At 40.4% G+C, this 13,456-nt stretch overlaps 1 protein-coding gene across 5 annotated transcripts in view; it reads right to left on the bottom strand.

Moving 5' to 3' along the window:
• The window catches only part of DISC1 (DISC1 scaffold protein), a 356,419-nt gene that overhangs the window by 192,225 nt on the left and 150,738 nt on the right, over positions 1-13,456 (bottom strand). For all 5 annotated transcript variants that reach the window (XM_019419015.2, XM_019419010.2, XM_019419007.2 and 2 more), the window contains one exon: positions 8,167-8,355. In XM_019419015.2, coding sequence (XP_019274560.2) covers positions 8,167-8,355 — 189 coding nt within the window. The remainder of the gene's footprint in view (positions 1-8,166; positions 8,356-13,456) is intronic.

Genomic DNA, 13,456 nt, shown 5'->3' with positions numbered 1-13,456 from the left:
ACAAAATTAATAACTGAAAAAAACCGTGACAGCACAAAAGATGTCACAGCACCAACAGCACTGAATTCTGGGAAACCTCACAAAATTGGACTCAGTGAAAACATCCAGTCTTAGTTCCTCAAAGCCCTGAATTGTAGAATATTTTAAATGTTTTATTTAAAGTTTAGAAACTCACTCCAAGAAGCTTAAAAAGAGGACTATCACATTCTGCAAGTTGAATTCCGTGTAGTCAGTAGGATGACCCATTCGTCAATTCGTAGACAAGCTGGGCTTGTGGTACCAGAAACTCTGGAGAGTATGCAGACCTACTTGTTAATGCCCGTATTTATAAGAACACAAAGGAAAACACTGACATCTAAGGAGTTTAGAACAGGAAACATAACTATCCACAGGTCTTTGAAAAAATATCAAACAGCGGTTTGAAGTTAACAAATATGCATCCAATTAAATTGTTACAGTTCAACTTTTTTTCCAATCAGCTGTGGTATGCCAGGTTCCTCTTAGCCACCCTTCGACAACAAAGGCTTTGGTTGTAATACAAAATATGTTGTTTTCATGACGATGATAAGCTACAGAACCTCCTATCAAGTGAAATGATCCATCTGGTGTCGGGGAAGTTGCAGATAAGATATCATCATTTCAGGAATGAAATACAGAGAACATACATAGAAATTTCAAAAGTGGGGAAAAAAATCTTTTCAGGGCACTCAACATTATCAAGAGATGACTTTTAGACTTTGTTCTTAATAGTTATGACTGTGAGTGTAGCATTTAGGTAGAGCAGTGAGTTTGAGGGATGCATAGAGAAGCTCGTGTTAGAAATCAAGTTCATGAAGAATATAAACCAACATAAAAAACAAACACGCACACACAAACAAACAAACAAACAAACATAAAACTGCAGACAAAAAATTCAAATCCTTGCCCCTACCCTTCATGTTCCTGTGCCTCTGGACAAGGCTCTGACCCACCCTAAGCCTCAGCATCTTCAACTATAAAATGGAGACTAGACTGAGGCCGGCCACACACTGTCCAGAGAATTAGGCAGCTAAATATGTGTCAAGACTTGGCTCAGTACCTGGCACAGAGTAAGAGCTTAAAGAACAAAGTGAAAAGTAATCCACACTTATTACTGAAGAGAAACTGACAACATCCAGGGGACCACTCCTTCCTTTGAAAGAACACAGTAAATCCATAATAGCTATAGTTAATCTGTGCACACAGCAAGGGGTCCAATAAATACATGCTGAAGATAGACAACAAAGAGCCAAGGAAGAAGAAATCTTAAGAGAACTCAATTTTACACCTGTAAGCATCTATATAAAAGGTAATATGAATCCCTTTATGAATCCCTTAGAACGGAGTCCTACTAATTCTAACTAAGTTCTAGTATCATAATAACAATCTGTTTTCAAATCGTAACCTAATGCTGAAGTTGTTCAGTTAACTGAGGGTGGTACCACTCCCACCTGCGGACATTTAAAAGCGAGAGTAGGGGGAAGAATTTGCACAGAAGACACCAGACAGGAAGCAGGAAGCACTCTGCAGGACATGACCGGTCTCATGCAACAGATCACCCCTCAACCACACCACACCACACCCAAACCGCAGCCAACGGACTCTCCTCTAGGAATCGTGGCGCTCCACCTACTCCCCATTCTGAGCTTCATCTTCAGGAGGGAGTGTAGGAGCAGGAGTGTAGGAGCATGTGCACACACACCAATGTCATCAAAAGCCCAGAGTCCACATGAAATCGAGAAAGACGAGGAAAGACACTATTGCCAAGAGCGATCCACCAGATGCTTCAGCGTCACGCACACCCACCCTATTACAGAGAATCCCGTTCCCACTCCAAACAAAGTAGCAAATCAAAAAACTGCCTCTTGCAATTGGGTGTGAAATACAATTAAAATCATCACTGCATTCCCACCCAGGGGATATGTGACCGAAGTATTGGGAAGGGAGTGTAGATAACAAACAGGAACGCAGGTGGAAAAGAAAGTAACAAGTGAGGACTTCTAAAAAATTACATAGAAATAGGAGAAGATCAGAAAGAGTGGAGAGCAAGGGAAAAAATGAACAAAGTATGGATGCGATCATGGGAATGCTAGATCAGAAGGGACTAGAGTACATGGGGACTTTAGTGGCCTCAGGGACTGTAGGATTCACTCCGGACCACAACGGCCTACCACAGTGCCTGGCATACGTAAGTGCTCAATAAATGCTTACTGAAATGACGCATGGATAGATGAAAACACTGGCACACGTGAAGGAACTGAGAGGCAGAGATCAGCCAAAAATCAGTCATTCATCAAACCTCATGTTGTGATGCCTCTCTATGCCAAGTGTTGCACAGATGATTAGCCAACAACAGAAGCGAGATTAAACTGAGGCCTCCTACATCCTAACACAGGCTTTTTACACTATGGTGGAGAGGCCTCCCAAAAGAATTATCACAATTTTTTGATAAAAGAGGAAAGAAGTTCATTGCAAATTTCAACCAGAGAAATTCACAGGCAAAAGTGGAATACCAACAGAGATGCAATGATAGAAGTAGATAAGGAAAAAAAAAAATGGAGAGAAATTTAAAATGCAAATACGTATTTAACAGTGACCCTGATAAAATAATAATTTTATTAATAAGATTAATCAACAATAAACAATTAAAAATGTAAAATTTCATCCCGTGGAAAAAAAAACAGAAAAAAAAAGATGATGAAATTTTTTAAAAGAAGCTTTTCTCCCTAAATTCATATTCTCTATGTTTTAAAACCTAAACAAACAAAGATTTCTGATTTACAAATGCAAACACAAATAGAATATTCCCCATATAACAATCTCAGTTCCTCCACATACAGACCCTGCAGCCCACATCTGATTCCAAGACAAACAGCTTGGTCCTCAGTTATTAAGAGCTTGATCACTGTCCCGCCCTCAAGAGAGTAAAGTTGTCTACCGTGCAGACCTTCGTCAAAGCTCAGAGGGAAGAAGTGACATTTGGTGAGTTTACAGAATATGATCTCTGGCCACTCTTCTAGGTTCGAAGTCTCATGTTTGAATCATGTCAGATCACTGAAAGTTTCCATACTTAAACATAATTAGCCTGAGCCCTTCCTAATTCACCCCCATGGAATTATTATAATTTAACATGTTTCTTAAAATTTGAGAGATCTTAGAATGGTTCCTTTAAGGATTTGCTGAAACACTGGATCAAGATTTTTGTGGAGAAACATGTACACACCCACAGATCTAAGATATGTGTATATTTCAATCTATCCGTGAGGTCTTCCTTTGAAGGCATCCCCTGTGGTTTTTTTCCAGGAGTGGCTGATAACAGCTACATGAAGAATGCTTTTGCATTTGTTATGAATCTGTTCGTGAGGACTTTTCAGTTTGCTCTCCAAAAAATAGCCTTTAAGAATTTAACACCACTCCGCATTCCTGAAAACCTTGTGATTTAAGCTGCTTTTGAGGAAGATAGACGGATGACTCTTCAATTGTCTTTTTTGCTCTGGTTCCTAGGAAGCTCCTTATCACATCATATTCTTAACCAGAATAATTAACACTTGTCATTGGATTTTCTTCCATCTCAACTTTCAAATTCTATTTTTTTGTTGTTGTGTTGTTTATACTTCCATTATTTGTACGTTTTCCAATTCTCCATTTCCTCCCCATACAGACACACACCCAAAAGGCATGCAAATTCGATTCTTCTGTTCTATTTTCTCTTGAAAGTTTCTTCTAAATACATGGGATAAACGTGGAGAGAGAATTACTGCCTATTTATGCAGAACTTGTAAAGCACAGGATCTCTAAACTGAAAGTCTTTTCTTACTATGTGTGAGGTGACTTCTAAAAGAAGCTTCACCTGTGGACTTCAAAGTTTAAGGAACAAGTTATCTCACTAGGGAATGTCACACTTCCTTTCATCAGCTATTTCAAGGTCAAAAATCATGAGGCAGTCCAAAAATCAGGGCAGGATCATGTCAGCATGGACACAGGACCTTTCTAATCTAACGCAAAAGGTAGGTACAGTGGTTTTCCCTTATCCACAGAAGATGCATTCCAAGACCCCCAGGGGATGCCTGAAACCATGGAGAGTACTGAACCCTATGTACACTATGTTTTTTAGTATACATACATGCCTATGATAAACTTTAATTTACAAATTAGGTACATTAAGGGGCGCCTGGGTGGCTCAGTCAGTTGAGCGTCCAATTCTTGGCCTTGGCTCAGGTCATGATCTCACAGTTTGTGGGATCAAGCCCCGTGTCAGGCTCCTTGCTTTCAGCTTGGGATTCTCTCTTCTCCTCTCTTTGCCCCTCCCTAGTTCGCATGCACACTCTCTCTCTCTCTCTCTCTCAAAACAAATAAATAAACATTAAAAAAAAAACAAATTAGGCATGTAAGTAATGAACAACAATAACAAATAATAAAATAGATCAATTATAATGATATACTGTAATAAAAGTTTTGTGAATGTGGTCTCACTCTTTCTTTCAAAACATCTTGTTATCCTGCATTCACCCTTCTTGTGATGATGTGAAATGATAAAATGCCGACGTGATAAGATAAAGTCGGGGAGTGATGTAGGTGTGGTGATGTAGGGTTAGGCTACTACTGATCTTTTGATGATTCGTCAGAAGAAGGATCATCTTCGTCCTGACTGGGGTCGACTGTGGGTAACTGAAACACTGGAAAACGAAAACTGCAGATAAGGGGGATCTCCGGTGGCAGCCCCAAACCATAACTGAAAAATTGACTCCACTCCAACTTTATTACACTTAAAAAACTGCTCCTTCTCCGCCCTCCATTTGTGCTTATTCATTGAAAGGCAAATGAGTTAAAGCTGAACAGAGCCAGCCATCACTGCCAGTAAAAACGAAATCCTGCCATTTGATACTTGCACAGAAAACTCCTTTACGTACTTTACGGACCCTCTACACGAATTCCTGACAGCTCAGTGGGCCACAGATCCTGCCAGATTTTTGAGCTACATCTTTTCCATTCAGGCAGCTGGCATAAAATGGGAAAATTCATTAACATGCTAATGATGTCCTATTTAAAATTCTAGCCCTGATTATTCTGTGATTAAATCTCTCCCCTTGACGTCTGCTTCCTTTATATCTGAGTTATAGTGTGAAATCAACAATATTAATAAAGTACAATACAGATTACCAAGTTATACACAAGGGATGGAAAAAGTTATATAAATCTCATGGTCGTCTTTTTTCTGAAAAGCAGGTGTAGCAAACTAAAGAAGTTACTGATTTTTTTGTCCTACCCTCCTTAAAAAAAAACAAAACATTAAAATCCATAAAAATTAAAGGTTTATAGCTAATCTCCATAAGTATTCAGGTGTTGAAAGATAGATTTAGCTTTCCATTCTATTTCACTGTAAAGTTGCTCAGAATTCAAACGTGTTCTTCCGAAGTCTTAAGAACGGCTGATAGAGGTTAAAACACACAGCCTTTGCATCTCTTCACAGAGACTATGTGTCACTGAGAAGAAGTCAATGGATTCAGTGATGATTTCTGTCTCTCTTTGCCTTTGAGGACTCTGGCACATTTCAGTACTTTTTCATCATCTTGTTCTGTCTGCTGACACCCCCATCTGAAAATCCCACTCAGACAACTCAAGCATCTTCCATGAAAGACAAACTTACCTCTGTGCTCACTAAATTAGAATGAATTTTAAGAATTAAAAAAAAAAAAAAAGAAGACCCAAGGTCTGGGTCTGTAATTCAAAGTAAAGGAGTAAAGGAATAAAAGAAATAAAGGTATGTTTCATTTTAACATCTGGCCCGTGTAAATGACCAAAATTTATGGCACATTTACTATTTTCAAAGACACCACCCTGGATACTGAGACAATACAAATGAAACTAATCACAGTGCTTTTCTTTGATCTCAGTCTAGTCAGAGACATAGATGTAATAATATCGTAAGTGATCAGCAAAGCACTTTCCATCAAAAGAGTTCTCTGTATGAGACAGACTACTAATTGTTCCCTAAAACTGCAAATCTCAGGGTGCCTGGGTGCCTCAGTCAGTTAAGCATCCAACTCTTGATTTGGGCTCAGGTCATGATCTCACGGTCACGAAATCCAGTCCCATGTCGGGCGGGCTCTGCTCTGGGCATGGAGACTGCTTGAGATTTTCTCTCTCCCTCTCCCCCTCTCCCTCTCTCCCCCTCCCCTGCTTCACTCTCCCTCTCTCTTTCCCTTAAAACAAAACAAAACGAAACAAAACACGAAACCAAACAAAACTCTCCATTTGCTATAGAAACAGAACCCCTGGCTGGCCTAGGACATGTGTGTGTGTCAGCCATCTTGGACCACACGTCCCGGGTGTGGATGAACAGAACAGAAGAGCCTGGGTCCCTGACCATCATGGAGTTGCTCATCGGTATCCGAATTGACTTTTTCCCGGGTGCAACTATAGCTAGAAATCAAAATCTGCTTTAAGAATTCTACATATTGCTCATTTCTTAAATAGTCTTATTTTAAAATATTTTATCTAAGGATAAAAAAGTCAGCTCATGGTACATACACACATGTGCATACTGGCCCTCTGTATTTGCTCTATATTTAAAGCTCTACTTTTAGAGCTCCCTCTAAATTTTAACTCTCAAAAGCCAACAAAAGACAGAATATGGACTTTGGCCTAGTTTTATTGCATTTCAATGGATAAAAGCTTCAATCTACTATGGAATTTATGATTTATTTATTTATCTGTCTCCCATTACTCTCACTGACCCAAGATTATTAATTTGGTTGACCCAGTGCCAGGTCACCTCAGATTGGTTAAAATTTAGCTTCAGTCTAAAGCACAGGGAAAAGGATAGCTGATCCAGCAAAATCCAACCCTAAAACATAAAGAACACCTTCACAACAGTAACAGTAACAAGTAACAGTAATAGTAATGGTAACTGAGCCCAATGAAGGGCTTAAAGGCATGAACCAGGAGATCATGACCTGAGCCAAAGTTGGAAGCTTAACTACTGACTGAGCCACTCAGGAGGCCCCTTTATTCAGTCTTAAGCACAAGTCTTCATTTACTTCCATCTGTGGAGTATTTTCAAATAGCCATATTTCAAATGTGGCTAACCTAACATCCCCATTCTTTTCTTATTTCTTTTTAAATAAGCATACTTTGTAAATATAGCTATTTATTAGTAGATAGGTCTTTCATTTTTCTAGTGAACAACATTTATTTAGGGACCATGATATACTATGTATGACCTCTGGCCTCCAGCAACCTTTACTCCCTAGAAGAAATGCAAGGGCAGTCTCACACACACACACACACACACACACACACACACACACCCTCAAAATCTTTAGAAGTTGCCTCATTTAATCTGCATGACTTCATCAGCCTATGAACTAGATATTATTCTCATTTTGCCAGTGAAAAAACAGGTTCTAGCGTCTAACATATTTTAAATCTGAATTTATTTTTCGTGATTTCATTCTTCTGATTAGAAACTGAACCACTGTAAATTCTTTACATGTTTTTAAAGAAATAAGTTTTCACTTCATCAATTTGGACTGAACCAGCATCTTCTGAGACCATCCCTCAGGGAACCAACCTCAAGGTGACCTCAGTTGCTCTTAACAACCGGAACAGGAAAAGAACACAAGCAAAGAACACAGTAACTCCCCTGACAGGCAGACACTTCAGCTAGGGCAGCACTGGCCTCTTCTACATCATTCTTCCTGAGGAAAGAAGCTCTCAGAAAACCTCACACATAGAAGAGCCACTTCATGGTCTTTATTCGGTTTTCTGAGTCAGCCTGCTTTTGTCTCTGATTGTGCAAGCCAGAAGACTGAGCCAAGGAACAAAAGGAACATAATTGTCAAACAGAGAAAATTCTCAAGACCTGTGCCAAGGGAGGGATTGCTCTAAATAATCACAAGGCCATTAGCAAATTCGGGGGGGGGGGGGGGGGGAGGGGGGGAGACAGAAAAAGAAAAGACATCGCCTGCTAATAGCAAAACAAAAGCTGAGAAGTAATTCTATCCCATCCGCCAAGGCTCCTGCCAAATAGATCCTCCAGGAAAAGTGTCCTGTGCTCCAGGACCCCCTTCACGGTGACGGTCACACTACCACCACACAATACAATTGGTACCGTAGATATCTCACCAGGCGGCAGTGACTACTTACCGTGGGCAGTTTCCCCCTGGTCCAGCTCCTTTCTCAGTCTGCTGTAGTCTTCCTTCACACTTCCCAGCTTCTGGACATTCCTGGAGCTCAGCAGCAGCAGTTTGTCGAGGAGTCCCTCCAGCCCTTCCCTCTCGGATGTTAGTGATCTCATCTCCTCCGTGAGCTCCTTGGCTGTACAGAAATGGTTTCCTGCAGCAAATTGCAAGAGAGAAGGAGGGAAAACAAGTTTTACAGCATCCCCACACGTGGAAGATTCAGCAACAGCTAATGCGCACCGACGGTACCGAGAAAGAGGGCTGAGCTTTGCAACTACATCCAACTGCATGAATGGTCTTCCGTGGAGGAGTCCGGGAAAACACTGACTATCCTCCTTCTGCTAGGAAAACCCCCAGTCTCTTTATCGCCTTATTCTCGTTTCGTCTGCTGTAAACGTTCCATTGACCAATTCGTGTCCCTGTGAAACACAATGACACAAAAGTGTCTGACTGAAATCCAGGGAAGCCACATGCTATCACGCCATTCAAATATCCAAATGTCAAAGACAAATGGAAAGGGACAAGCCATTGGAGTCAGACTAGACCTCAATTCAAATCCTATTCCTCCTGTCACCCAACCTGCATGACCTTGAGCAAAGAAAGAGGCATGTGCAATTTCAGGGCAAACTTCTTATAAAATCTGATTGTACCAACACCTGCATCACAGGTGCCTTCAAGAATAAACATGAAATTCTGTAAAGCACTAAGTAAAATATATCACACACTGAATTTAGCAAGATTGCGGGATACAAGGGCAATATACAAAAGCAATTGCATTTCTAAACATCAACAGCAAGTGGTATATGAATTTTTTTAGAATGCCATTTACAAGATTTTAACACTCAAAATACTTAGGGATAAATTTAAAGAAACATGTGGAAGACCTCCACACAGAAAACCATTTTTAAAACTCCTGAAAGAATAATTAAAGAAGACTTAAAGGAATCAGAAAAATAGAAACTATATATACATATATTGGAAAATTGAGTATTTTTAACATTTCTACTTTCCTTAAATTCATCTATTCATTCGATACAATTCCAGTCAAAATCTCATAACGGTCTTTTGTAGAAAGTGACAAGCTTATTCTAAAACATAAAGGAAAATGCAAAGGCCCGGATCAGCCAAAAAAAATCCTTGAAGTAGAACGAAGAGGAGATATATTACTTGATTTCAAAATAATGCTGAAGCTACAGCTCACGACCGTATGACATTGGCATATAGATAAATAGATAGACAAACAGATCAATGGAATAGAATAGTCCATAAGTAGACCTCACACAGTCAACTGACTTTCAACAAAGCGCCAGAGTAAGTCAATGAGGAAAAAACAGTACAATGGACCCCTGAACAACACAGGTTTAAAACATGTAGATCCATATACACATGGATTTTTTTTATAAATACAGTAGAGTACTGCAAATATATTTTCTCTTTCCTGTGATTTTCTTAATAACATTTAACATTTTCTTTTCTCGGGGCACCTGGGTGGCTCAAGTCATGATCTTGCAGCTTGTAGGTTTGAGCCCCGCATCAGGCTCTGTGCTGACAGCTCAGAGCCTGGAAACTGTTTCAGATTCTGTGTCTCCCTCTCTCTCTCTGCCCCTCCCCTGCTCATGTTCTGTCCCTCTCTCAAAAATAAATGAACATTAAAAAAATTTTTTTTTTAATTTTTTTTTTAACGTTTATTTATTTTTGAGACAGAGAGAGACAGAGCATGAACAGGGGAGGGGCAGAGAGAGAGGGAGACACAGAATCTGAAATAGGCTCCAGGCTCTGAGCTGTCAGCACAGAGCCCGACGCGGGGCTCGAACTCACGGACCGCGAGATCGTGACCTGAGCCGAAGTCGGACGCTTAACTGACCGAGCCACCCAGGCGCCCCCCAAAAAATTTTTTTACATAACATTTTCTTTAGTTTACTTGATTATAAGAATACAGTATGTAATACCTATTGCATAAAAAATATGTGTTAATCAACTGTTTATGTTTATTGGTAAGGCTTCCGGTCAACAGTAGGCTACCAGCAGTTACATTTTTGGGGGGTCAAAAGTTATACTCTGACTGCGTGGGGGGCCGGCACCCCTAACCTCCACATCGTTCAAGGGTCAACTGTATTGTCAACAAATAGCAATAGAACAACTAGCTAGCGAGATGGAGAAATATGAACCTTGATCCATAGTTCAAATCATACACAAAATTTCATTAGAGACAGATCACAGAGCTACCTGTAGCAGCAAAAACTATAAAGCTTCTAGAAGAAAATACAGAATACCTTTCTGACCTTGGAATAAGCAAAACTTTGGTTAGGACCCAGAAAACACTACCTATAAAAAAAATAGATAAGTGGACTTCATCACAATGATAAAACCTTTACTCATAAAAAATACCATTAAGAAAATGAATAGGCAAGCCACAGACGGGGAGAATATATTTGCAATACGTCTATCTGACGAAGGAGTGGAATCCTACAACTCAGTAATTAAAACACAAATGGCCCCATGGAAAAACAGGCAACTGACTTTACAGGGTGAGATATGCAAAGGGCTGGTGATCCTATGACAACATGTCGGTGTCTCTTAGTCACCAGAAAAATACAAATTCATGCCACTGCAAAACCATTCCAATGGCTCAAGTGAATGACACCAAAGCCCAAGGTTATGGACTCCTGTGCATAATGGGAGGGTCAATGGCACAACCACCTTGTGGAGACTTCTGTCCATGTCTCATAAAGTTAAACACACACCTACCCCTGGACCCAAACATTCTACTTCCAGGTATTTACCCAGGAGAAACGAAAACGTGTAATCAAAAATAGTTGCACTCAAAAGCTCATCGTGGCTTCTCCTGTGGTAGCCCAAATGAAACAAACTAAATGCCCATCGAGGGGAGAAAAGCAGACGCAGAGGCACATCTACACAACGGAAGACAACTCCACCACAAAAAGGCACAAGGGCCTCATACACACGGTGATGTAGGAATCTCTCAAAAAAGAAGAAAGAGAAAGAAAGAAAGAAAGAAAGAAAGAAAGAAAGAAAGAAAGAAAGAAGGAAAGAAAGAAAGAAGGAAAGAAAGAAAAAAGGCGCAAAAGACTGCATATCACATGATTCCATTAAGTTCTAGCACAGGCAAAGCTGATCCATGGTGAAAGGTATCAGAACAGAGGCTGTCTGGGAAAGGAACACAAAGGTGGCTTTTCTGGAGTGATAAAAATATCTGCATAGGGCTGCAGATAACAGGTGTCAAAATTCCTATAATGGGGCACTGAAGATCTGTGCATTTCACTGAATATAAATCATACCTCAACAAAAAAGGAAAAATATATTAGGGAAAATTTTAACATGAAACTTACACTATCAATTAAGAAGCATATCCCATTAACGAGCCCTCTGTAAATAATAGTTATTGCTACCAGAGGGTTCCGTGATGCTCCCACAATAAAAGCTACAAGCCTTTTCTCCTCAATCTCTTACCACATCCCTATGAAGGAAGTTAGGTCCTATGTTATCTATTCTGAAATGCACGCTTTGGTTTTCACATGTTAACATCTCTGAAGTGGTGATGCCTCTTACAGTTGCTATCAGGCAGGAGGTAGTCTGGATGAAGCTGTTACTGGGTGACTGTCTTTCTTGGTGGCCTAGAGGACCATCTGCAATCCCCTGGTGTCTCAAAGTACAAACCATTTAAGGATCATTTGGGACCTGGCTGTTGCCATTTATTGTAATGGATCTGTAAGATCAGGAAAGCACCGACACTTAAAACTTCAAGAATGGTGTTGCAGCTTGGCAGAAACCTATAGAACCCCATAGAAACGGTAGTTTATTCTTAGAGGATAAAGACTTCCATCACCAATAGTTTCACTGCTGCAGAGGATGAGAACGTGTGAAATAACCTGAGCTCTGACCACTTGGAATTGAAATGTGGTTCAGAACACTCAGACTCTGAACATGAAGACGTTTTAGGAACACCTTAAGTGATTAATTTTCCTCTTGGAAGAGTGATGCATGACTTTTCAAAAGCCTAAATACATCGAGAAGAACTATTTTAATATGTATAAAATAAAAATTCGAAGCTATAGAAAGCATATCATTGTTTAGTTGACAGCGATTTTTCTTAGTAGTGTATAAAATAACAGTGCATTTTATGTTCACTGAAATACAAGTTGTTGTCTCTGCTTAACAATCAGGAAAGCTGAAGTCGAACGAAAAAAAATACCTTGCTGAGGTTACCTAGCAATCAAATGGAGGGCAGGTTTCCAACTCAAACATAGCTCCAGAACCCTTCTTCGGTACTATAAACTATGCTGTTTACTTCTTTATTATTAATAGGCAGATTTCAACCCGATATAAATGGGAGAAATGTGACAAAATATTGTCCCACTTTAAAGGCATTCTGAGGGACACCTGGGTGACTCGGGTGGTTGAGTGTCCGACTTTGGCTCAGGTCATGATCTCCGGTCCATGGGTTCGAGCCCCACGTCAGGCTCTGTGCTGACAGCTCAGAGCCTGGAGCCTGCTTCTGATTCTGTGTGTGTCTCTCTCTGCCCCTCACCCACTCATGCTCTGTCTCTGTCTCTGTCTCTGTCTCTCTCAAAAATAAATAAACATAAAAAAATAAATAAAGGCATTCTGGACACCTAGCACATACATTTCTGTCACTGTAATCCATAGTACCCAATTCCATGACTGGATAAATATCTTTTGAGATGCTATTTATTGGCTGCCCCTATAGCGGGCAAATGCAGGAGACAACAAGGCACCACCCGCTCTCCGGGAAGTACCAGTAAATAAAGAAGAGAAGCCGTATTCTAGGAAGTGGACAAATATGCACTAGGAGAGCTCAGAGAAAAAAGGCTGTTCCAGAAGGTGAAACAGAGGCAGGTTTCATGAGGAAAGAATGTTAAGGTTTCCAAAAGAAAAAACGGAAACGTGGTTAGAGAGGAAAGGGCTTGCCTTCAGAGGGTGGTATGAGGCATGTGGCCAAGATGGAGACCAGACCCACAAAAAAGCTGGATTCAAATGGTAGAGGGTCCAAGATGCCAAGCTGATGGGCTTGACCCGTTCAGGAAAAACAAAGTCCGGATAAGGAGCGCAGACTGGACTTCCATGAGCTTTGAGCTGGAAATAGCAACACAACTAAACCATTTCCTGGACCCGTGATTTCTTTCCCAAACAGTAACCAAGTCAGGGCCGCTGTGGGATGGAGCCCCCGTGGACTTCCACAAAGAACCCCGAGTTTGGTAAGTACGGAGTATCCA

This window comes from Panthera pardus, unplaced genomic scaffold, assembly GCF_024362965.1.
Source record: "Panthera pardus isolate Hobbes unplaced genomic scaffold, ASM2436296v1 HiC_scaffold_22, whole genome shotgun sequence".
Taxonomy (NCBI): Eukaryota; Metazoa; Chordata; class Mammalia; order Carnivora; family Felidae; genus Panthera; species Panthera pardus.
Note: the sequence above shows the minus strand (reverse complement) of the source record. Positions and strands in the feature narration are given on the sequence as shown.